This window comes from Sus scrofa, chromosome 13 (assembly GCF_000003025.6).
Source record: "Sus scrofa isolate TJ Tabasco breed Duroc chromosome 13, Sscrofa11.1, whole genome shotgun sequence".
NCBI lineage: Eukaryota > Metazoa > Chordata > Mammalia > Artiodactyla > Suidae > Sus > Sus scrofa.
In genome coordinates this window covers 151,842,551-151,868,777 of record NC_010455.5, presented here as the reverse complement: position 1 = coordinate 151,868,777, position 26,227 = coordinate 151,842,551, and the positions used below count along the sequence as shown (strand labels likewise).

The 26,227-nt window shown below is 36.1% G+C and overlaps 1 protein-coding gene across 25 annotated transcripts in view; it reads left to right on the top strand.

Annotated features, from left to right (window-relative positions):
* Positions 1 to 26,227, top strand: part of BBX (BBX, HMG-box containing) — a 286,716-nt gene that overhangs the window by 136,314 nt on the left and 124,175 nt on the right. For 2 of the 25 annotated variants that reach the window (XM_021070472.1, XM_021070483.1), the window contains exon 4: positions 2,525 to 2,642. The exons of 22 other annotated variants lie outside the window; for them this stretch is intronic. Coding sequence is in view for 1 of the 3 variants with exons in the window: in XM_021070470.1 (XP_020926129.1) it covers positions 5,867 to 5,869 (3 nt within the window). In the remaining 2 variants the exon portion in view is untranslated. One more of the 25 variants, XM_021070470.1, reaches the window with a different exon arrangement.

Below are 26,227 nucleotides of genomic sequence, written 5' to 3'. Positions count from 1 at the left end.
GTGGAAAAGAATCCCCCTAGGAACCATGAGGTTGTGGGTTTTATCCCTGGCCTCGCTCAGTGGGTTAAGGATCTGGTATAGCTGTGAGCCGTGGTGTAGGTTACAGATGTGGCTTGGATCTGGCGTTACTGTGGCTGTGGTATAGGCTGGCAGCTGTAGCTCTGATTCGACCCCTAGCCTGGGAACCTCCATATGTTGCAGATGTGGCCCTAAAAAGCAAAAATAAAATAAAGGTAAATAGTATTCAGTATAGTTTTCCATTAAGTATATTTTTGCTCTATTATTATTATTATATAATAATAATATTATTATATAATAATAATAAATAATAATAAAGTTATATAATAATAATAAATATATTTATATTATATTATATAAATATATTATATATATTATATAAATATATATAATAATAATAAATAATAAATAATAATAATAATAAATAAATAATAAATAATAATAAAGTTATATAATAATAATAAATAATAATAAATAAATAATAATAAATAATATATTTATTATTATTTATAAATATATAATAATAATAATAATAATAATATAATAAATAATAATAAATAATATATTTATATTATATTATATAAATATATATAATATTATATAATAATAATAATAAATAATATATTTATATTATATATAATATATATTATATTATATTATATTATATAATATATATTATATTATATAATAATAATAAATAATATAAATATATATAAATATATTATATATATTATATTATATAATAATAATAAATAATAATAAAGTTATTATTATATAATAATAATAGATTACTATTAGTGTACTAACACTTGCCTTGATTATTCACTCAGTCCAAAAAAATAGAGTTAACTAATTTGGGATTCATAGTTGTGAAATTTGTAAAATTTTTAACAAAGGAAGTGAATGGAATTCTTTGGCCTTTACCAATAAGTTACATAAAAATATAAATAAAAATTAGAATAAATGAGAATGGATGATATTTAAATTTTGTTTGAATTATTTCGGCATACCATCCTTATGAAAAGGAATTATATTTTCCCTGCATTGTGTTCATACCACAAGCCATATCTTAAAATTGACCAAAGTTCCCTTTGTTCACTAATCAGTTATGACAAAGCACTGTCATATATATGTATTAAAAAAAAAAACACCTAAGTATTGCTCTAAAAGCAATTAAAAAAATAAATAAAAACATGTAGTTAGCAAAACCTAGCCAGTCACTAGAGGGCAGAGCAGTACTATACTTCAGGCCTGATTTGACAATTTAAAAAATTACTGAACATGGGAAAAATATATTGATGTACAATTGAATAGAAATTTCTTTGTATTCTTATCTTGCTGTGAAATCCAATAACATGCTTATTATTACACTTGTATCAAAGGAACTTTTCTGGAAATTATAGAAAATTGATTACAATTGATTGCGTCCAAAAGGCATGATTATTTAGGAGAGTATTAGTGTTTCTCAAGAGAAAATACTAATGCTTAGAAAGAGTGGTGCTTTAAATCATTTCTACTGTAGGTTGTCTCCTGAAGTAGAATTGCAGTATATATAGGATGCAACATTTTGATAGAACAAGTTTGAAGCTGGTTTACTAGTATTTCCAACTAAGAATTCATTGAAATGTGGAGCTTTTGATCTTCCAGCTGAAATGTGTTGAATCATTAAGACTTTGAAATTACAGTTGTAAAAGCAGTGAACCAACTCTACCTCTTTGGTTAATGTTAAAATTTCATCAAGTGGTGGTTCACGTAATTTCATTTGTTTGAAATTTTCCATCGTTCTGATTTATTTTCATTCTAATTAATTTTTTTCTGATAGATTTTAAATAAATGAAGCTCTGAAGTCAAGTATCTTAGTAACCTGAACAGTTCATTGTCTGAACAGATAAAAAGTTTTATGTGGAATAGTTTGAATTTTATTTTATAAAAAGTTTGGATTTATATATGATTCAGTTCTAGTAGAGAACATAGGAGATCAGAAAAAGCACTGGATAATTGGATTGGGGCTCCAATTATCATGTCCTTGCTTGTGACCTTGGGCAAGTCATATTACTTCTCTGAGGTAATTATTTTCTAAATTGACAAATTGGAAAATTATTTCCTTATTTACTGCTGGGTTATTTTGAGAATTGTGTCTGTTTCTGTGTGTATGGATTTGCAAAGATGCTACTGTGTAAGAATGAATTTTAGTAGATAAAGAAACAAGCTCAGAAAAACCATAAAAATAACTTTGAAATGGTCAGTTATACCATAAATTTAGGAACATGAAGGCACCTATTATAGGAGTAAATAGTAATAAAAATGTGGTTTCCAACCCCAAACTCAAGTTCTGATTACTAACTCTCCTCCCTGTCTCTAAGTGTCTCTGGCTGCTTAATCTCTGTATAACTCCTGGCTCTTTGGCTCCTCTCAGTCTGTTCTGTCCTCTGTTTATTTCCATGTTCCCTCTCTCTGTGTTTCTCCTGACTGTCTTTGGTCTCTCTCTGTGTTTTTCTTGTCCCAGGCACCCCCAGGAAGACCCCAAGCCTCTAGCGGTACCCGGTATCATCTCCAGCATGTATGTAGATGTGGAGGCTTCACTGGGATATTGAGAAATACCAGAGGCGAATTGTTCCGCTGTAGTAAGTCAATCAGCATTTCTTAAGTGACTATTGTTTACAGAGCACTGTTGGTGCTTTGGGTGAAGAAGAATGAGTTAGGGCAGAACTCAGAAGAAGTAAACTTGTAAACACTTCTCAGTGGTTCTGGCAAGCTGGACACACATGCAGATGAAAGCAACAACAAAGTAAAAAGTTGACAAGTAATTATATAAATATGTTGTATATGTGTAGAGGCCTACAGTTAATAGAGTACAGGAAACCAGGGGGCATTGATTGAGTTTCCAGCATGAGTTTAAAAATAGGTTTTGGAGTATTGTTGGCGGAAAGCTGGGAAAAAAAAAAAAAAAAACAGAGGGTGGAAGTGATTAATTTCTGTGGGGCTTGGCAAGCCTGTTTGCTTGCCTGTGAGTGAGTCCCTGACGGGAGGGCAGAGAAATGAGTGCTAAGTTTCAGCCTGACAACACCTAACGTTCCTTAAACTTCTTAAGAGAAATTCAGGTAATGAAAAGTACAGCCAAATTGAGGTTTTCCATAAACATACTTGGTATCTGTTGCCAGTTGTGGAATTTATAGAGTTTAAGAGTGACTCATGATTATGAAATAATAATGAGGTACTGTGACATACAGTTAATGCACATTATTAGAATGTGCTGTAGGGAGAACACATTGTAAATGCTAAGATGAATTTAAATAGTAAACTGAACTCTAGCAAGTCAGTTTTGTGTTTGTGTTGGAAATTCATTTGTGTTGTTGTATCTGAGATAGTCCTACCTACAGATACGCCATGGCTTTCAGAGTTGGAGATGGTTTGAATCCCGCAGCTGCTAGCTGTGTAATGTTGGGTCATCTGTGAAACAGAACTGAGCCTCATTTTCCTTCTATATAAACTAAGGATGAAAATATTTACCTCAGAGTTGTCGTGTGAGTTCAAAAAGTTAATTTTATAAAGTCCTGAATGTGTGCTAGGTACTTGTTACTTGCAGATGATTAAAAGGTACCTTGAAAATAGTGTGTTAGGTATAGTGTTATTTCTGAGAACTTTTTAAAAATAGAAATAACCCTATTGTATTTCAAAAATGCTATATATATGGGGAATATTTATAATATGTAAGATACAAGAATAACACTAACAAGAATAACTGAATACCTACCACTAACTTAGGAAATAGAGCTATGCCTGGCCCAGGTTCTATTACCTCTCCAACCACCACCACAATCCTGAATGTTGACTTTATGACTTCCTTGTTTTTCTTTATAGTTTTCTCACTTATTTTATGTATCTCCTACATTGTTTTGCTTGTTTTTGAATTTTCTATAAAAATACTGTTTTCTTTTGCAATCTCTTGTGCCACTCAACATGTTTGAGTCATCCTTGCTTATACCTGTAATTCATTTATGATCACAGTTGTATTTCGTTGTATGAAAATACCACAAATTACCCACTTTCTTTTGATGGCTACTTAGATTGTTTACAATTTTTATCATGAGAGAGAAAGCTGTGGAGGAAAAAGTCTTGATAGTCCTGCTCTTTAGGTACATATTATTTCTCTAGGGTATGTGTTCATGGGTAGAACTTCTGGGTCAAACCAACCTCAAACTCTATAGGATCACGGCAAGTGGATTTCCATAGAATTTGTTACATTTATCTTCTTGGTAGTTGTGTTCTCGTTCTATATGTCCTATATAGTTCTTCAAAATCACTAATTTTTTGTTTAAAGAATTTTTTTAGTTGCCTGTAACACCATTTTAACAATAATTCTGACCTTTATTAATTAGCTTTATCCTTTGCAGCAGCTGCTTGTATTTCTCTTAGTTTTCCAGTTGTCACTCAAACGTTTTCTCAAACCCTCTCAAGTCTAGACATCCTGTATAGCTGGGTATATTTGTGAGCTAATTTTTTTCTCCCAGGAAAACAACATCATAATAATGTAATGTTCTCTTATGTAAATGAAAATTGTCAGCTATTTCTGACTTCTAAAGACAGTTTGGGCAGAGAAATGGACACATCTTTTACTGATTTATTTTTTTCCTTAATTTGAGATTTGAGAGAGTGACCCACAGAGGACTGTTTACAAGCTGTGGTGACTTGGCCTATGTTTTGTTCTGTGTTGCAAAAGTCCCTAAATCTTGAATAAATGACATGTGTTTGCCACTCTTTCCCCTTTTCTGTCTTTCACCTACTTTTGTTTTGTTTTCCCTCAGCCGTTGGTTCTTTTGGTATCTGATTATACTTGCAAAATCCATTCCAATTTTCATATCACAATTCTTCCTATCTTTATACTTTGTACTTGGAGGTCCATAATTTTAGTTGATTGACTTCAGTGTTTTGTCTCTTGTCAAACTTAGTACCACTATCTCCCACATTCATTTTCTGAGCTTTTCCAGGGGAGTGTACCAACTTTTAGTCTAGTGCCTAGTACTTATTATTCAGTAGATGTTTATTGAATGAAGAAAGTAAAGATGTAAATATAGTAAAGACTGTGAAATGCCTTTTCCCTGCTTGGCAATAATAATTATGCTAAAAGCAATGGGCAAAAATCATGCATCCTGTAAATAGTTCTGCCTGTGGGTAGCTTTGTAAACGGTAAGTAGTCATTTCTTCTTGTGCTTGCCTCTGGTTTTTTACAAAATGAGAGTGGTAGACCAGTGATGTGTAAGAATCCTCTTGACTCTAGCCTTTTGTATTCTGTTTTAATAGAAATGAAATATAGTTTCTCACGGATGTCTGGGCACCACTACCAAAGCCTGAATCCATCTTACCTTCCCCGGCGTTAGGCCCATAGCTGTGTTACAGCAACCTGCCAGTTGTCTCTTATAACTCCAGCAAGTGGGGCATACATCCAGCTTCCCTTCTTCTGTCATTATTTAGGTCTGATGTGTTCTGAGAAAGAATACATTTATCTTTCTTTGAGAAAGTGTAATGAATGTCTTTGGCTTCCCAATTTCTTTCCCCAGGCAGCCCAGGCGTTGTTCAGTGCAGAACACTGAGCTCTGGCTTCTTGTTTCTCCTTCTCTTCTCCAGCCCCATAGCTATGACCGGGGCAGTCCGCCTTTCCTTTGTTACTTGCTATATAGCTTAACCCCATGTCTTTTCTCAGACACCAGCTACCACCTTTAAGTCAGTGTTGGTTTTACCTGTTGTTGATCCTTGAAGTCGATGGGTCTGTCTTCATCTGGTGCTAGAGGCAAGTTGCCGTGCCCTTCTTCCGTGGCTTCTCTGCTAGGGACTCCTCAAGCCCAGGTAAATGGTGAGTGAGACCTGAACTCCTCCCCCTGCTACCTTGGCCCTGTCTTCCCCTCACCATGGCAGGGATGCCCACTCTCCAATGGATTTGTGCTGTGTAACTCCTTTCAAGGAATTATCTGACTCTCTAGATTCTAATATGACTGATATTTCCTGAACCTATTACTTGACCAGAATTTATTTTGTTGGTACCACCGAACTCTGGATCAAAGGTAAAAGAAACCAGAGAGCAGAATACATGGAGCAAGGGACACAAACTATCTTAACTTTTTGTAAATTGTAATAAACACTGCCCAGTCACTCCTGAGGGTCCTGGTCAGACAGCTGTCTATTTGACCATTAACCAAAATTAAAGAGGCTCTTTCTTTCATTAAGGGACACAAAATAGTTGAATCTTCTCATGATATTATGGATCTGCTTTGTGAAAAATCCCGTTTAAGTCAGGCAATTTTTCAGCTAAGAAGAGAGTAAGGCAAGAGAAAATTTTATAACTAAAAAAATGAAAAAGGCTGAAAAATTTTAAAATGAGAGTTTATTTTTAATAACATTAACTTCATTCTAAATGGAAGTTTTAAAATCTTTGTAGTTTTTAAAAAAATACTTATTGAAAGACCAGTCATTAACCCCCCCACCTCACCTCCAGCCTCAGTACATATAAAACACCCAAGATTTACTGGACTGTCCTGTCACGAGGAATCAAAAGCCAGGCTACCTGTGTTAGTTCACCCCTTCTAACTGCTTATTTGACAAAACTCCTTGGAAAGATATTATGCCAAATGTTCTCTTCTTGAAAGAAGCAGTTAATGCTATCCTATCTGTAGAAGAACAGATCACAAATTTTTGTTCTTGAGGACTACAAGGAGAGAAACATCTTTTTATTGCTTATATGGATTAAAGTGGGAGAAATTACCTGACATGAAAACTTGACTGATAGGGGAATGCTAACTCTCACCACTCTTTTCATGTGTCTTTGATTAATGTAAAAGGCTTGACCTATTAAGTATTCACATTAATATTTTAGGTTATCAGTGATAAGTTTCTTTTGTAGTACTAATTCATTTAGTATTTTATTAATTTAGACAGGCTTGAAAGTGCTTCTGAAAACCTACAGCACTCAGTATTTTAGTTTAATGTCTTTTGAAAAAGAACCATATATTCTCTAATGATTTAAGTTGCAGCAAAAAGTGAAAACACACCATGTGTTAATAAGTTGGATCACATTTAAATACAGCAGAAAATTTATGAATGTATATAAACGTGACAAATTTTTATTTAGTAGATACTAGGAAATGCATTTATTATAGATTTTGCACTGAATGGTCTTAACTTGAAAAGGGAATTTTTTTATTTTATCACATTGTATTTTTGTCTTTTAAGGGCCGCACCTGCGGCATATGGAAGTTCCCAGGCTAGGGGTCAGATTAGAGCTACAGCCTATGCCACAGCCATAGCCACGCCAGATCCAAGGCAGGTCTGTGACCTACACTGCAGCTCATGGCAATGCCACAACCTTAACCCACTGAGCGGGGCCAGGGATCAAACCCACATCCTCATGAGTAATAGTCGGGTTCCTTACCGCTGAGCCACAATAGAAACTCCAAAAGAGAAATTTTAACATGCCAAATTAATACATTTTGAACTGCATATTTAATTTTTACTCTTGTTTTGTATCTGTTATACAGCAAAGTTAGTAGTACATATAAAAGTAAGCTCAAAGTTGAGCTTTATGTAATTACTCATGTAATTATACAAAACATAGATTTGTCTGTATTACTAAAAAGCATCTTGTAAAAATCATTTTGATTTTCAAATGTAGGTGTTGCTAGAATAGCAATATTTATTTTGTCTGGGAGTTTGTATCTGGATAAGAAAACAGTGAAATGTTCAGATGAGTCTGTAATTTTGAGGAAAAAGAAGTACGCAACGAATCTGTTTTTCCTGAAGTTAATTTCTATTCATTATCTTAGTCGCAGAGTCCACATTTCTAAATGGCTGACTAGGTTTTTTTAAATCTGAAAAAGAAATCACTGACTTTTTTTTTTCCCCATAAAAACAATAGAACAGAAAGTAGAGCAGCTGCACTTTAATCTTGATATTGTTTTGAGGGATTGAGACTCTAGGAGGATGACCTAGGCGTCATAATGTTGGTAAAGATCACTAAATATGGTTTTCCTCTGTGTCTGTCTGTGCCAAGCTGTTTCTGCCACCAAATCTTCAGAACCTGTACGTTTCTTTTCTTTTGTGTTTCACTGGTAGACACGTCACTCCCTTTCCCTGAGCCAGCTACACACCATGTCTCCTTTGAATGATGGCATCTGCGCCCTTAAGTTTAAGGTCTGTTTTGAGCTTAGGGGAATCTTGGCTGCTGTTTTTACTCATTTATAGTTATGCTTCTTAACCCTCACACTGGGTAGATGGCAGTGTTACTTTCTGTGAATTTTAAGCTGCCCTGTAAACACAGGATTTGTGTGTTCGTTAATTAGTACCCTGTCAACTGTGAAGAATAATCACTCTGAATCTAGGGAAGTTGGTGCTCTGGAACTCTTGAGTCAGAGAACTTCTAGATCCAGTACCAGGGCAAGAGTGAGTGAGTCTGATTTTCACTGAATGGAATCGTCCAGTCAGCTGTTCTCTTGGGATTAAAGCTCATCAAGACAGCCTTTCTTCTGCTCTTACTGGAGCTTACTCAGGGATTGCGTACATTTCTTTTTCTTTCAAACTGTAAAAAATGTGCCAGACGTTTTGTTGTTGTTGTTTTCGATTTTTAAAAATTGTTTGCATTTAAATAATTTCAAAGATGGTTTTCATTAGAGGTTCTGGTTCTTTCATGATGGTAAAATTGTGGTGGGATTGTGTCCTCTTATTTCTTCCTTTACATTTTTCTGGCGACTTCTAAGTCCTCTCCTTCATTTAGAGTTGACGGGTATGGGGAAGATGAACCTGGACAAGTTTAGCTTAGAGGATTTAAATCTCTGCTTTTCAATGAGGGGCTATTTTCTGTGTAAGACTGTCTATAGTTAGGAGGCTACTGCTGCTGCTGCTGCTGCTGCTGTGGATGTGTCTCTAGTGCAGGTAAAAACAAGAAGAGGCTAAGAGTCACAGATTTAAAATAATTGTTCAAGACAATAGCAGAAGAAGGTCACAGGGAAGTTTATGGCTCATGCTGTAGGGATTAAGAAATTTGGAGAAAGAGGATGTTATTTTCACCTGCATGGAGAGGAAGAAAAAAGGCCTTTTAAAAGGAAAGGGTCACTGGGCCAAGAATAGGAGGCAAGAAAGTACCCAAATGCAGGAGGTTGAGTCTTGAATGCATCTTCAGGGATATAGAGAAGGACAGCGGAAGTTTGGGGCCAGATTTTTGTGTTTTGAGGGAGAAGAATGGAGGTGAGGAAGCAAGGGCACAAAAAAGATGTGGAATGCCTCTCTGAGAAATTAAATTTTGGGAGTAGACTCTCAAGTCTACCATTGAAAAGTTTGGATTCAGAGGACAAAAGGCTTAAAGCATGTCTCTGAATAAAACTACTGATAGATTAGTTTGGAAATGGAGATTATCACTTAGGAGTTACTGTAATCATCTCTTGGGGTGAGGTGGTACCAAAGGGCCTGAAGAAAAAATAAAATACCTTCATTCATGCTTTTTTTTTTTAAAATAAATATTTAAAGCAGCATATGTGAAACATTCTAAAAGGGATTCTCCATATTATGTTTCCATTCTTACCAGGCAATGAATTAGGTACTAGCCTGCTGTTACAGATGAGTGAACAGACAACTAGTGGTGGTAAAAATTCGTAGCCAGGCCAGTCTGATGGCCAAGTCCAAGCCTTTCCTACTCCCTTGCTCTGACTCATGAAGCATGAAATCGAGAACAGATGAACTTTTTATTCCTTATTTGATTTGTCATAGATGCCTTTTTTTAGCAATTATCAAATAGATCCAAATTAGGACTCTATTCTTGCATTTTCTATACATAACTGTAGCTATGTTAGTACACCTGGGTTTGAGTTTGATAAAGATATTATATCTAAGACTTAACCATTTCTCAATCACAGCATTTGAAAAAATGTTTTCTGATAATTTAGAGAAAAATGTCAATTGACTAAATTTGGATTGTTAATGTATTTTATGTCTATTTAGAATAATAGGATGAGGGTATATTTCCTACCAAATAGTGATTTTGGTGTATAACAAATGAAATCAGTGTCCCAATTTCCTAGAATAAAAATTATAGGATAAAGTGGAATGTTTAGGAAAGAGTAGTTTAGGTTCCTTTTTCTTACTCATTGAATGTTGGCTTGAAAAGTTTTAATATTTGTAAACCATTGTAGAAATGTTAATTCAAAACTGAATTTCTTCATTAATAGTAAATGAAGTTTGTTTTTTAATGGAGAAATGATCTTGGCGTCCTCATTCTAATGAGAAACATACTTATTTTACAGTTTTAGAAGTATATAGTATGTAGAAAAGGTGGAGATTTGAAAAAGGTAGGTACTGAAACAACGATTGCCCACCACCAACACCCACAACCCCTCCGCCGCCTGCCTGAGACATTCTGGAAGCTTTGGGATTTTTTTTTTTTAAGTTGATATGAGCTTGTTTTTATAATTTGTGGGTTTTTCTAAAAGTGCCCCTGCCCCCGTGGTTAATTGAGGAATATTGGTTAGTTGTTTTCTGGTTAAATGAGATTTACATATATATATATCAGATTGGTGGTTCTTCCTCAAACTCTGCCAAAGTGGAGGCCTTTCTAATGGAAACTTCTCGGGGGATGGGCGGGGGGGGGGCGGAATCCTGATTTTTATTTCTCTTTGTATAACCTGCATTTCCTTCAGTAAAAATAGTTTTAGGTCCATAAATAAAAAGCAGCTGTCTGTAATATGTTCATTGACTCAGCTGAGTGTCTGCAGTTGCTCGACAAAGGTTATTTGATTTGGGTAGTGTAAAGAAATAAAAATAAGCATTTGGATTAGATTTTGGCTGCTGTAATATGAACTTCTCTCTGTAGCTTGAGGTCTTGAAATTCACATGTAGTGTAATCTTATGTTGAAATTTGGGCAGATTTGGCCTCAACACCAGTGAGACTGTTAATAAGAAAGCTGAAGTGGTAATATGCTTACTGTTTTTTTCTCCTGGATTACTTTGTGATCCTCAAAGGAAAACATGGAATCTTCATCTCAAGATTGACATGGCAAAGGATATATCTCGATATTGTTCACAAGATGAAAAAAAATTGTAGTTTTATGTGTGCTATTTGATAAAAAACGATGAATGCCTTAGTTCACTGAAGAAGATCAATCCAGAGGATGAAATGGACAGAGCCAGAAGCATATTGAGAATGACGTCCCAAAAGACTTTTAGTAACTGTAAAATTGAGTACAGTGATCTAAAACTATTCACACATTTTATTAGAGCCATGTCGGACTGCAAACTGATCGTCTCCTTGAGAGACCATTGCTATTAATATTTAGGGAGGAAGAGAGTGTTGATAAGTCTCTGGCATAACTAAAACTTCATAATGGAAGAGTGTATTAAAATAATAAATTGTATTTCAGCTAGAAATCCAAGTTACTTTTACGATTTTTGTTTTCTGAGGACCTTTTCTTGAAAATTGGATATCTTCAAAGTTCTTACTTGGGACTCTTCATCCCTGATAGGTACAGAAAAATTAATAAGGTTGGGAAAGGTCCTAACCACCAAATTATGACCATTGATAAAACTCATCATTAAGACTTGGCACATTGAAAATGCTGCCTCCTGCTTGATGACTTTGAGGTGAAATGTAATCTTGTGTCTGGAATCTTGAACTGAGAAGTAGAGCAGATGTCTTATAGTCACTTATGTGAAACGCTAAAAATCTCTTCACAGCTCCCTGAGTATAAAATAAGTGCATTAATTATTTTACGTATTCCTACATAATTGTTAAGTGCTCAGATTATTTGAGAAAGATTGTTTTTATTCTGATTAACAGTTTGAAAAATAACTGATGGGAGGATTTGACTTATTAGTAGAAAGGTCCTAGCTACTTGATGCAAACTGGTATTTTAAGTTAAAGAGGATCTAGAATAACATGATTGCAGTTTTTAAGCATAGTTGAATGTGGCATTTCATGGAAAGAACCTAGGTTAAAAATGTTTCGTAGTCCAGGTAGAAATGGAATGTTTACAGTGTTTTTGAATCTGTGATGTGTTGTGCTATCACTAGTTCCTTGAGATAGGATACACAATCAGTGTAAGATGTGAATTATTTAGAAGTTGAAGTTGAAGATGGTATAAAAAAGCAGCTGCATCAGGGGAAGAATATGTTGTTAGGTTGGTTTTTTTTAATTTTTTTTTTTCTTTCTCAGTTCTGTAGTCTGTTGGAATACGATACGGTAAGTTAATCAAACCTTCCCAGGATAATATGATCTTATGATAAATTTTCTCATAGGTCTGAATTCCTTCTTAGTCCTCATCTGTTGTTTTGCCTTTTTTTTCCAAGGTGCTTGGCAAGGCAGTGGATGGATGCTTAATACATTTGTTTTGAATGTTGAATGATGTTGGTTATTTTAATGAAACAAATTTAATGATGTGAATTTTTATGTAATGAAACTATTATACTTTGTGAAAAAGTATCAGTTGCTTATTGTTTTAAAAATATTGCAAAATAATCTTTAGCTATTATTAAATGTTACCTTTTAGACTTTCTCAGTGTGTGTGAAAATGAAAAATTAAACCACAGGGATAACTTTGTACTAGTCCCAGCTCTTTCACCCTGAACAAGTTCTGGGATCTTGAGCAGATTTCTTCATTTGGACCTGAATTTTCTCTTCTTTCAATGAGACACTTAAATTGGGTATCTTTAAAGTGATTGAAAATCAAAGTAGGAGTACAAAATAAATAAGAGTTTTTTCCTAAATCAAGTTATTCTGATTAAAAAGAGGAGTTCCACATTTATTAAGTTATTAGCAGAATTTTGATGGGGAAGAAAGGAGAGCAAGTCGGTAGAGAAAAAACTTATGGAGGTGATAAGAGGAGTTGTATGATAACAACCTTATGTGGGATGCAGTAAGATTTGTCTGATTTGAGCAAAGAGTTTTTCTAGGGATACGATAGTGAGTTTTCATATCCTGTGTCTAAAAGCTCAATTTAGAATAAAATGGCCATTTTACATGTTTATAATGAACTTTTATTCTACATTTCTCTTACCCCCAACCCAGCATTTTCCTTTATTACCTACTCACTCTCCACCCCATCCCTCCAAACCTTAAAAATCATATTATTAATTTCCTCTTTGATTGAGTTGTATAGTTGCCTTCCAAAATCAAGAGCATAGCCGAAAGTTAAAAAAAATTGTCAGGTTATTAGAGAATGAAAATAATACTGATTAAGATCAAAGCGTGTCTCCTTTATAATAAGATTATCCTTTTTATAAATTGCTCCTGATAAGAGAACAGATTATCAGTAAGACCCATTAAAAATTTTTTTCTTAGAAATATCTCTTACTCAGAATGTTTGTCTACTATAAATTCTTTCAAAAGTTAGCATAACATATTGCATGCAGGATTATTTTCAAAATTAACCTATTTAGGGATTTCCCATTGTGGCTCAGTAGTAACAAACCTGAGTAGCATCCATGAGGATGCAGGTTCAATCCCTGGCCTCATTCAGTGGGTTAAGGATCTGGTGTTGTGATCTGCAGAGTAGATTGTAGACTTTGACTTGGATCTGGCGTTGCTGTGGCTGGTACCTGCAGCTCCGATTCAACCCCCTAGCTTGGCAACTTCCATATACCGAAGGTGTGGCCCTTAAAAGCAGAAAAAAAAATTAACCTGTTTGATAGAAATACATTTCCTACTATTTAAATATGTACTTTTTTTTTTTTTTTCATTTGGTAGCTTCTTTTCATATAAGAGACTCACAGAGCAGTGTCTGTACAAGAGGAGCTGTCTTCAGTGACAGTCTTCAAGTATTTCATTTTGTTGGAGGCAGAAATTAACTGCTTTTTACAGAGGGGTGTGACCACAAAAAGTAAAGCTAATTTTTCTCGCTTTCAAAAAATAAAATGCACTCGAGCTTATGTATGATATATTTTGGCCAGAACCATTAGTAATACTCACGAAGATAAATTTTTCAAGGAAAAAGAGCCTGTAAATTAATCATTTGTGTGATTGCCTTAAAAGTGGGAAACAAGTGTTAGAGGAGCCTGAAAATGAGGCATTCACATGTAAATATCTTTGAGAATTCTCAGAGGACGTAAGTAGCATTAAAAATGGTTCCTGTTGATTCTGTTTGATTCTTTAATAAGTGCCAGTGATGCCTTAGATTCTGAAGGTGTATGTGACTGTTCTTTAAAACACATAACAACGTGTAATTGCCGAGTCGTGGTCTCACTACCCTTTTAATATTTACCAATTAGTCCAAGTTTATAATAATAATGTAAAAAGATCTCCTCTGTAACGCTTTTAAAAGTTATATCATTTTGAAAGTTGCAGACTGGAACCTTTTGCACCGATAATGACTTTGGGACTCTTGACATTTAGCTGGATGACTGATCCCAGTGTATAGCTGCCAAGTAAAGGGAAGACGTTGAGGGCTGTGATGTGTAGAATTGCTTTGACTCAGCCCGGTCCCCTGGCAGCCGTTGCAGTCTGGTGGCAGCAGCACCAGATCTGTGCACTTGCACATTTGAAAGCTGCTTTTCTTAGGCTTCCACAGCAGTTTGTATAGAGGAGGAGCCAAAGTAAGATGTCGACAGAGACTTTCTCAAAAGCAATTCACATGTAAGCTACAAAGAACCTCTTTTAGATTTGGTCCTATCACTGCAGACTCCTTGGACTGCTGTTTAAAGCATTTGCAGAAGACGTAATGTTGGGGACAGGCCGGATAGGTTTTGTTATGTTGAAGCCTGTTGTAGAGTGTTCTCAAGAAAGAGAGCCTTAGAATAATTTAGAGCCAGATGGGCCTCTCCGGAGCCAGATGGAAGCAACCAGAGATTCAGAGGTTAGGAGATTTAGCCAAGGGATGTTCCTGTTAGAGTCCATATTTGAACCCATACTTTGATATTTTTTGCTTATGTGTGTATTTGCTGTGCAGAAATATGGCCCTATGAGTAGTAAGAAATAAATAGGAAAGTAGTAGCAAAAAGGACATTTTTAAGTGTAGATTAAAAGTTAAATAGAAGTATCAGTTGCCCCAAATCTGACAGGAAAACAGCATAAAAAGTTTTAGACCCTGGAGATTAGAACTGAATCAGAGCTGAAAGAATGTATGGTGTGTATATACTATGTGAGATAGTGAGAGGTAAAGTTAGCGGTTTTGAGGGAAATCAGAGCTTTGCTGATTAAGTAATAGAAGTTAGCTTGTGCTCTTCTGTTTATTCTGTGAACTTCTGTTTCTTAGCTGTCACTTTTTGAGTGTTGAGGAAATGGTGTCTACCAGCTATCAAAAGCTTAAGGACCATACTGGTAGGAAGCCAAAGCAACTCCTTCTACCCTCTCAGTAAACAATAACACTTCCCACTTGAGTTAACTGCTGTGTCTATCCCCTGTTCTCTGGTCCCCTTTTCGAAATCACTGATGTAAATTGCTCCACAGAAGCCGCTTTATTTTCTTTGATGATCACGAAGAAACTCACAGTTTTAACACCCCTGTTTGCCTTTCATGCGCATCTGGGCAGCAGCTACCACGTGAACCTTTTAGGTTAAAAATGAAACTGTAGTACCCTAAGAAGAACTTATTGTAAACATTCCATTTCCATTTGGAAAAGAATAAAAACGCAGTGTGGTATAGTGGAAAGAGTTCTAATTTTGTTATTGAGACCTGGATCTTAACTCTGCCTCTAATTCATTTAGTGGACCTGACCTAACCTTTGACTCCTGTGGATCTTGTTTTTCCTCATCTGAAAATGGGAGGACAGAGTGATTTCCAAGGACTGGGTTTTGGATTTGCAAACCTTATCAATTCTATAAAATCAGGCATCTCATTTTGAGAAGAGTAGCCCCTTAAACAGAAATTTCCCTAAAATTAAATACCCAGAAACAGTAGTAAAGCATGCAAAATTTTCCTAAAGCTGTCAGTTACAACTCATTGTGGACAATTCTGAGTCTGAACTTTTCATTTCATCACTGAATGTGATGCTTTCCAAATAAATTGATCATTTGTATTTTACAGTGTGGGAATCTGAAAATATCTAGATAATTAGAAGCTTTTAAAAATATTTATAGATGGAGTTCCCATCGTGGCTCAGTGGTTAACGAATCGGACTAGGAACCATGAAGTTGTGGGTTCTATCCCTCCCCTTGCTCAGTGGGTTAAGGATCCGGCATTGCCGTAAGCTGTGGTGTAGGTTGCAGACGTGGCTCGGATCCTGTGTTGTTACGGCTCTGGTGTAGGCCGGTGGCTACAGCTCCGATTCGACCCCTAGCCCGGGAACCTCTATATGCCTCAGGAGCGGCCCAAGAAATCGCAAAAAGACCACAAAAAAAAAAAAAAATTGTATATATATATATATATTTACAGAGATTGCTTCTGAAGGTACAATATTGAGTCTATAACTAGGAAAATTTAGATAAGAATTTCATTTGTTTAACTCTAGCCCTAAATTTTTATCTGAATTATCACAGATTAAATCTATAAACATGTGGATATCTCAGCCTTTTACTTTACCTTGATTGTGTATTTCTTCTGCTTTAATTCATTACCTTTATTTTAATTGGTCATAACTTGTGTTGTTGCCACCCCTAATGGTAAATGAGGGCCTTTACAGCTTGTATGTGCCAGGACAGGATACTACTTTAAAGGCTTTGCTAGAAGCCTACTGATTAAATACCAGGTATGACTTATTTAGAACTAGTGAATTTGTTTTCATATAGTGTAGACCAGAAGTAATAGTAATTACTGTCCTGATATAATGATGCTAGTATTTTATTGTTATCAACTGAAATGAATGATAAAAGCATGTTTGTTAAATATAATCTCCTCTCTAGCTTGTGTTTGGTGTCGTTGTAAGTCCTAGACCACTTAGGAGATAATTGGACTCTTTTTTATTCTCTGTAGTGTTGGCAGAGGTTTAATTTGAGATATAAAATCAATGTTATCAGTCAGAAGTGTGTTTAAAAAAAAATGATTTGTAATCCACTAGCTCAGATCAGTAATTGGTGTGGAAATGCTGTGAGGGATAGCTGTTTCCTCATACAGAATAGCTATTTTTGCGGTGCAACATTGTATTTCAGGTGTATAGCATGATGATTCAATATATGTGTGTGTGTGTGTGTATATATATATATATATATGTTTGTGTGTATATATATATGTGTGTGTGTGTGTGTGTATAAATGCTTACTAAATAAGTGTAGTTAACACCACCACAGACTTTTTTTCTTGTGATGAGAACTTTTAAGACCTTCTCTCTTAACAACTTTCAGATGTATAATCCAGTAGTATTGACTGCAATTACCAGGCTATACATTACATTCCTAGGACTGACTTAATTTGTAACTGGAAGTTTGTACCTTTTGACCACTCAGACTAGCTTTTCTAAAGATTATTTTCTCACATTTAAGTGTAAGCAGAGAAACTTAATAAAACACCCACTAGATGGCGCTTTATAATTGTGTTTAGAATCAGCCCTGCAGCATTCTTGACTATAGGGAATAATTGAAACAGAAAATGTCTTTCTCTGAAGGTTAGGTGTTCAAGAATATATGGACTCATATGAACTTTAAAAATAATCCTAAAGTGAAAAGTTTTTATCAGTGATTGTGTTGTATTGCCCACTTATTGTAAGGAAAGATTATGCAACATCTCTAACATGTTCCCAAATACAAAACAACATGATGTTGGTAACCGGTATTATTAACATGGAGAAGCCTGCTTCCCTAACCATTTTATTTTATTTTTTTTTAATTTTTGTCTTTTTTTAGGGCCACACCTGAGGCATATGGAAGTTCCCAGACTAGGGGTCAAATTGGAGCTGTAGCCACAGCTCATGGCAACGCTGGATCCTTAACCCACTGAGCGAGGCCAGAGATAGAACCTGCCTCCTCATGGATACTAGTAAGATTCATTACTGCTGAGCCACAACGGGAACTCCTTTCCTAACCATTTTAGATTCTTAATTTAATTAAAAAAATTTTTGTCTTTTGTCTTTTTAGGGTCATTCCTGTGGCATATGGAGGTTCCCAGCCTCGGGGTTGAATCGGAGCTGTAGCCACTGGCTTACACCACAGCCACAGCAAAGCCAGATCAGAGTTGCATCTGCGACCTACACTACAGCTCACAGCAATACCAGATCCTTAACCCACTGAACGAGGCCAGGGGTTGAACCCACAACCTCATGGTTCCTAGTCGGGTTCGTTTCTGCTGCACCACTATGGGAACTCCTTAAATTCTCAATTTTATAAAAAAAAAAATATGATGAGCATATTAGAACAGCCATCATTTAGAAAATAATAAATGTTTTCTGCCAGGTATAGGACATTAAGTTTGTAACAGATGTAGATTATATATTTGGTGTGGTTCCAAAGTTCTCTTTTTTTTTTTTTTTTTGGTCTTTTTGTTGTTGTTGCTATTTCTTGGGCCGCTCCCGCGGCATATGGAGGTTCCCAGGCTAGGGGTTGAATCGGAGCTGTAGCCACCGGCCTACGCCAGAGCCATAGCAACGCGGGATCCGAGCCGCGTCTGCAACCTACACCACAGCTCACGGCAACGCCGGATCCTTAACCCACTGAGCAAGGGCAGGGACCGAACCCGCAACCTCATGGTTCCTAGTCGGATTCGTTAACCACTGCGCCACGACGGGAACTCCCCCAAAAGTTCTTTTTAAGATAAAGTTCTAAGAAGCACTGGCCTGACTCTGGAAGATTTTTGCTGCTTGAGTTCATATTTCAAGCAGTTAACAATTAATAATCTCATCCTGCATAGTACATAACAAATTTATGAATTATTTGGTTAATCTCTGTTTAGCCAATTAGTATTTTTAAAAGTGTATTTGTTATGAAAGCTTATAGTATACACAGTGTTTTCTTACTTTTAGTTTTTGAATTGTTTTTATTTACAAAAGAACTTTTCAAAAAGAAGAAAAAAAAATCATAATTCTGTTACATAGAGATAATATTGTGAACACTTTAGTGTTTACTCTTCCAGAGTTTTTTGGTATATGAATATATAAATACATATTCAGTATGTTATATTTTTATAAAAAAGAAATGATAATCTCACATCTCATGGGCCTGTTCTTTTTTTTTTTTTTTTCTTCATTTAACGGTTTATCTCAAACATCTTTTCATAGTCAGTAAAAATTTTTTCATATTTTTCCTTTTTATCTAATCTTTTTTATTGGCCACACTCTCAGCATGTGGAAGTTCCCAGGCCAAGGATTAAACCTGTGCCACAGCAGTGACCCAGACCATCACATTGACAGTTCTGGATCCTTAACCCACTGCACTGCAAGAGAACTCCTTAACTAATCTTTTATTTATTTATTTGTGTTCTTCCGGCTGCACCTGCTGTATGTGGAAGTTCCAGGGCCAGGAATTGAACCACAACTATAATAGTGACAGTGCCACATAGTCATGATATAAGCCGCAGGGGAAGTCCACTAATCTTTTAAACTAATCTTCCACTGTTTATATTTTCATTTCCCCCTCAGATTTTCTAGCCATAGAATTTTGAAATGGGGAAGTATTCCTTTATTTGTAGTGCTTAATAGTAAGAGCACTGGATTAAGTGGCATGGGTCAGTTTAGCGCAGCATCTGTTTATAAGGAAGTTCTCAGTGTTGAATGAATTTATTACTTTTTGACTATATGAGGTTAATGATTATTATTAATTATAGTTTATTTCAGGATGATTTGATTAGGGTTAGGGTTATATATAAACATATAGGGTTAGGGTTATATATAAACATATATATAATGATAATAATAGCAAACTCATATACACTTACTCTATGCATAGTACATATGTCTGTACTTCCTGTCAAGAAGGCAGTACTCCAAACAGTTTATGTATATATAAACACATTGGTTTAATCTTTACAGTGTAGTAGTACCGTTATTCCCCTTTTAATAGATGAGGATGCCAAGGCGCAGAGAGGTTAGGTTGCTTTCCCTAAGTCTCACAGTTAATTATTTGTTCATGAGTCCAGAACACTCTTGTTTGTTAAGGTAAGTTTGTTAACCTTCCTAACAAAGCACATGAAGCACAACATATAGACAAAGTGGAGTTAGGCAAGATGGTCTGAGATTTCTTTCAAAGCTATAATTAAGGCCATCATAAAAAAAAAAAGAAAAAGACCAGAGGGGTTCTTATTGTGGCTCAGCAGGTTAAGGACCTGATGTCTCTGTGAGTATCCGGGCTCGATCCCTGGCCTCACTCAGTGGGTTAAGGATCTAAGGTAAGCTGTGATGTAGGTTGAAGATGCAGCTCAGATCTGGTGTTACTATGGCTGTGGTGTAGGCCCCCCCTGCGACTCCAGATTCAACCCCTGGCTGGGGAACTCTGTATGCTACAGGTAGCAAGAAAAAGAAGAAAACCAGAAATGTATGTTCTTCTGTTAAAAATGGTACCGATATCATCAGATTTTCTTATTGAATGTGATACTGGACGCTGTAAAGTTCTCAATATAGGTTAGAGTTGTGCTACATAGCAAATGTGTTATTTTGTGAAGATGACACAAAGATACATAGTTTTTAACTTGTTTGGAATTTATAAACCATGGTAGTAATTTAATGTACACTACCCAAATTTAGGCTTAAGGAATTTTCTGGGTCTTGATTAGAGCAGGCTTTGTTTAGGACAGGCTGCTCTGAACATTGAACCTGATGGCTCCCTGGCTGCAAATGCATTTATTTAATGAATATTTATTGAGTAACTAGTATATGCTGGGCACAAAAATTACACTGTGCCTTCCAGATAAATAAAATGTGGCCTCTTGAAGAAATGCTTGATGTGTGGCCAGCGGCATTGAAAGGATCCTAAAAGCAACAGACTTCTGTGATAGTGCTTGGTTACTTGCTTTGGGATTGTGTCTTTATAAAATGGAAAATATAAAACAAATTAATAAATGAATTAACAAAAATAAGATAAGTACAATCCAACATTTCTCTTCCATTTGAACTTGTCCTAAGGGGAATTTGTAAAATCACCTCTTACCTTGATGATATGTCCCTAAAATTCCCCCATGAAGAGTTGGTCATTAAAAATTAAACCTTTATGAGAGTTCCTGTTGTAGCTCAGCAGAAATGAATCTGACCAGCATCCATGAGGATCCTGGCCGTGCTCAGTGGGTTAAGGATCCAGTGTTGCCATGAGCCGTGGTGTAGGTTGCAGATGCAGCTTGGATCCTGCATTGCTGTGGCTGTGGCATGGACCAGTGGTTACAGATCCTATTCAATCCCTAGCCTGGGAACTAACATATGCGGCAGGTGTGGCCCTAAAAAGACAATAAATAAATAACTACATAAAGTAAAAATCTTTTAGGAGTTTCCATCGTCGCTCAGCAGTAATGAACCTGACTAGTATCCATGGAGATGCGGGTTCACTGGCCTCGCTCAGCAGGTGGCAGCTGCAGCTGTGATTTGACCCCTAGCCTGGGAACTTCCGTATGCCGAGAGTAAGGCCTTAAAAAAATAAATATATAAAAAAGACAAAAAAATATTCTTTTAAAAAACATTTAAAAAAATGAGCATTAAAGTATTATGTTATTTGATACCCTAATTCTCTTTGGAACAGCCCAGTCTGTGACAATCTGAGAGGAATCAGAGCAGGCCTTTTAAAGCAGAAAGTCTAACAGCAATGAACAGCACCAGTAAGAAAGTCCCAGGGGTCAAGGAAGGCTAGGAGGAACAAGTGTAAAGCAGAATGTAATGTAGGATTTCAGATACTTCCTGCTGAGCCCCTGAATATTACTGTTCCCAGAAGGCTGTCAGGCACTGATGAGTGGGGCCTATTTTTGGATGATGGAGGGCCAAAGAGGCCAGACTTGCTCCTGGGCCACATGGGACTGTTTGGTTCTTAGGAAAGTCTGGAAAAGTTGTGTGCAGAGCAGAGTTGAAGGGTGGCATAAGTGAACATCTGGCTTCCCTGTTTTAACTAGAGCCACCTCTGAGCAGACTCATTTACCATCTCAAGGAGTATCTCTTCCCACAGCAAAATACCCTGAAATCTAAATTGCATTTTAGAAGCCTAGATTGCTGAAAAGAAGCCAAGGAGTACAAGTGGCAGTTGATATGAACAAAGCAAGGAAGGGTGAAGTGGTTTCCAAGTAAAGTGAGAATGTTGATTGGCTTGACTGTGGCAACAGAGCCAAATTACAAAAGCATTAGGACTTGCTGTGCCTGACAGGAGGAGGCTGGGTTTTCAGTCAGAAACCACTAAAACCGCTATTGAGGTAATATTTGTAGGAAATGTATGTTTGAGTACATGTATGAATTACCAGGTCTTACTGTACCCATTTTTTAAAAAGCCTCTTCAGCTATTGACAGGTCCTATAGAACCTGCTGCACATGTAGATTAAGGAGGCACTCATATCTCAACTTCCAACTCAGTGATTATTTAGATCTTACAATTAAAGAAAGTACAGATTTACAATTGCAGATAACCTCTCATTAATTGAACAAGTTGGGACTTTGTTGCTTTTCAAATAGCTGACTAGTGGAAGCATGATTATACTGTGAATAAACAATGCTTTAGAAATCTGTCTTGACAAGGGTAAATCAATTTGGATGGCTCAGATGTAATCAACACAAATAGACATAGAAATATGAACTGACATAGAAGTTTTATGACATAAGGGTAAATGATCAGAGGTCAAATAGAAAATATTCAAACCGACCAAGGTTGCCTTAAGAATATATTGTAGGTGAGCCTTGCATATTCCTGAAAATGCAAGAGGGGGGATGGGGTGGTAGAGGTATTAGTGCCTGTAGTCATTGAAGGGAAAGCCCTATAATGCTTATTTTTTGTTTTTTCACTTTTTGGGTTTTTTTGGGGGGGGGATTAATTAAATTATCTTTAAAATGCGAATTTTTATGTATTTAGTTTATTTAGAGCAATAATTCTCAGTGGGGTTGGGGGTCATACTCCCCCTCCTCCAGGACAGTTTGAAAATTTGTGGGACACAGTTTATCTCGGTGATTGGGAATTGCTAATGACAACCTGAGATTGAGGGTGGGAACTAAAGGGTGAGGAGGGAGCTAAAATGCATGGAATTAAAACAGTCTTGCAAAGTAAAGGAATGTCCCACCCCAAATGCCAAAAATATCCTCACTAAGAAATGCTGATTTAGAGTAAAGGATATTCCTGTCAGTTGAGCAGAACCAGGTAAGTAATTGGAAGTTTCTGCTCTAAGAACTTTGAAGATGCATGCCATATACATAAGGAAAAAGGTAGATGGCATTATTAATCCTGTAGAAATTGTGGAGGGTTGTACGTTTACTATTTTATTAAATTATCTTGTGCATAGTTTTACTCAGTTGCTTAACTGGGTGACAGTACATTTTATTTCCCAATCTGAGAGTAAAACTAGCAGCAGGGGGCTGTAGATGTAAATTCCCTCAATCCAATACCTGCTGGTTGTAAAAGTCAATCTAGATGTTCATGGAGGAGGCTGCATCTATGGCTGCACCCAAAGCTTGTTCTCAGCAGCAACTGAAAATGTAATCAAATGAAAAATAAAATGACAAGCTTTCACCATTTTTCATAGCAGTACAGTGTAATGAAATCCAAAAGATAATTCCTAGTTAGTGAGGAAAAAATCAGGTTTTGTTAAGTGTACTACAGGTAAAACTAATTTTGTTCCTTTTTTTTTTTGAAAGCAGATGTTGAATAACATGAAGATGTTAGGAACATTGATGAGGGGAGCAGGGGTTGAAGGAAAGAGAGAAGTCTTTGGTAGCTAGAGACCGTTCATAAGGAAGGAATGCTTTATTAGCTTTCTTTCAGTGTTTTATGTTATTGAGATTACAGATAATTCACTGGGATTTGTTGAACCATCTCTGCCATTTGTCTCTAAATTTAGTTATTTCTAGGACAGTTCGTTCATGCCTTTATCACTTATTTGATGAGTTCTTGTAGTAAATATGCTTCAGTCAAGTGTGGAAGACAAATCTGAAAACATGAAAATTTCCATCCAAGGTGATAATGTCACAGTAGCTGTGTGAGTAAAATATTGCGGGGCTCAGGGAACGCTTCTAGCAGCCAACTCTGGCCTTTGGTCATGGTATGGAAATCACTTAAGTTACTTGGAAATGAGACAGACAGTGTGTCTACTCTCCCACTAAACCCAGCATTGCCTAATAAGCTAGGATGCCTCTGGGATACATAGACAATAGAGTTTTTAAATTCATTCTTAATTAGCATATGATATGTTGAGGATCTGCTTTATTTCCCTGTGTATTGTCAAATATATGCCTCACTTCTTAATATTCAAACGATAAAACCTTCTCCAGTAATTGATTTACAGACAAAAAGGCCCATTTGCTGTAGTTGCAGTCATTATGTAGTGAAGCAGTTAATTTTGAGCAAGTGTGAAAAGATGTCACATGGTCACAGGCAGGATCAGAAAGAGAAAATGACTTTCCACTGCAGCATATTGATTTGGTACCTCAGAAGCCTACTACTTTGTTCTCTATTAAATTACATTTAAAATATTTGATTTTAAAATACCTATTGGCCTTCTTTTTGCTTATAATGTAATACATGTCAGAAACACTGAAAAGCATGAAGACAAAAGAGGAAGTCGTCCTCCGTGCATGTTATTCGTATCAACTTTGAACAAAACATTTTGATGTTTATCCTTCCAGTGTTTTTTCTAGGCATAGATATACTTCTACAGTTTGTTTTCCTCTAAATTAGAAGCATGGAGTATAAATGTTACTGTAAATGCATTTAAGGAAATTTTTTTTTTTAATTTCTTGACTTCATTATCTAGTTCCTATGTTCTTTCTTGTTAAGAGTTTTCTTCCTATTTAGTGTTTTATTTGTATTTCACAAAGATGGTGGGATTCAAGGTTTGATGTGCTTTAGAGCTATACAGTTTAAAAATGTATATACTTCTTTAAATGCTCCCTATATATCTGTAAAATGACTGCCATTTGATAAGGTTGGGAGGCAAAGTTTTCTTTTTCAAAGAAAAGGAAATAGCTATTTTGCTAGAGTAGTGTAAGAATTTATTAATGACAGTATTTGCCTGATGCTGACAGAGTGACACTTGATTATCATTCTCTAATCCTGCTTCCTAGGACGTTACTGCAGACACCGAGTCACTGTGTATTCACATGCTTCGGTGGTTAATGCTGCTATAAGGCTAGCAGTCAAGAATATACTGAGTGCTGACTTTATGGATGAGTTTCAACAGTGAGATTTGGCTTTTAGGTTCATGTTCAAACAAAGTTGTATTTTATGACAACATGGAATTCTTTACTATCCAAGTTCAGATAGCAATTCTCTAGTATCTATTAGTATATCAGTTCCACTTTGAGAGAGAGAGAGAGAGAGAAAGAAAGAGAGTGTGTGTGAACTTAAAAGCATGGTTCTTTTCCATGGAAGGTGTTCTTTTTCTTGTTGCGTGGAAAATTCTGTTGTAATGGGGGCTTTTAACCTAGGATTACAAATCTTCCTTAGGGCCCAGTTATAGCTACTGAGCTTTAAGGACTATTCATTACCAAAAATAAGAACCTAACCCCGTAATTTTACCATGTTAATTTCTGTTTCCTCCTTATGTTAGAAGATCCACAACTAGGGAGTTCCTGTGGTGGATCAGCTGGTTACTAACCCAACTAGTATCCATGAGGATGCAGGTTTGATCCCTGGCCTTGCTCAGTGAGTTAAGGATCTGGTGTTGCTATGAGCTGTGGTGTAAGTCACAGATGTGGCTTGCTCGGATCTGGGGTTCCTGTGGCTGTGGCATAGGCTGACAGCTGCAGCTTTGATTTAGACCCCTGGCCTGGGAAATTCCATATGCTGCAGGTACGACCTTAAAAAGCAAAGCCAAAACAAGCAAAAAACCAAACAAACAATTAAAAACCTGCAACCAATAGCTATTGAAGTTAAGAAAATATTTTTTAATAAGGAATACAGTGCTGTGGTATTCATCTTCCCTAGTTTAAAAGGGACACAGAGACACCAGGAGTATTTTTGTTTTGTTTTTACAATAGACTTGTTTGATTACTGAAGCCGCATATTGCCCTTAGACTTTCGCTGTAATAGAAAAGGTAGAAGATCAAGAAGAGATTTCATTTCAGAATAAACAGTTTTAGGTTTCATATTTAAAAACTTTTTCTCGTAGTTGCAGTATGTGTTTTACTGAGATAATAGTCCCTGTCCAAGGAGATGCTGGATGACTCTCCAGGAGAGCTCAACATCACACAGAAGGAGTTGAGAAATCTGC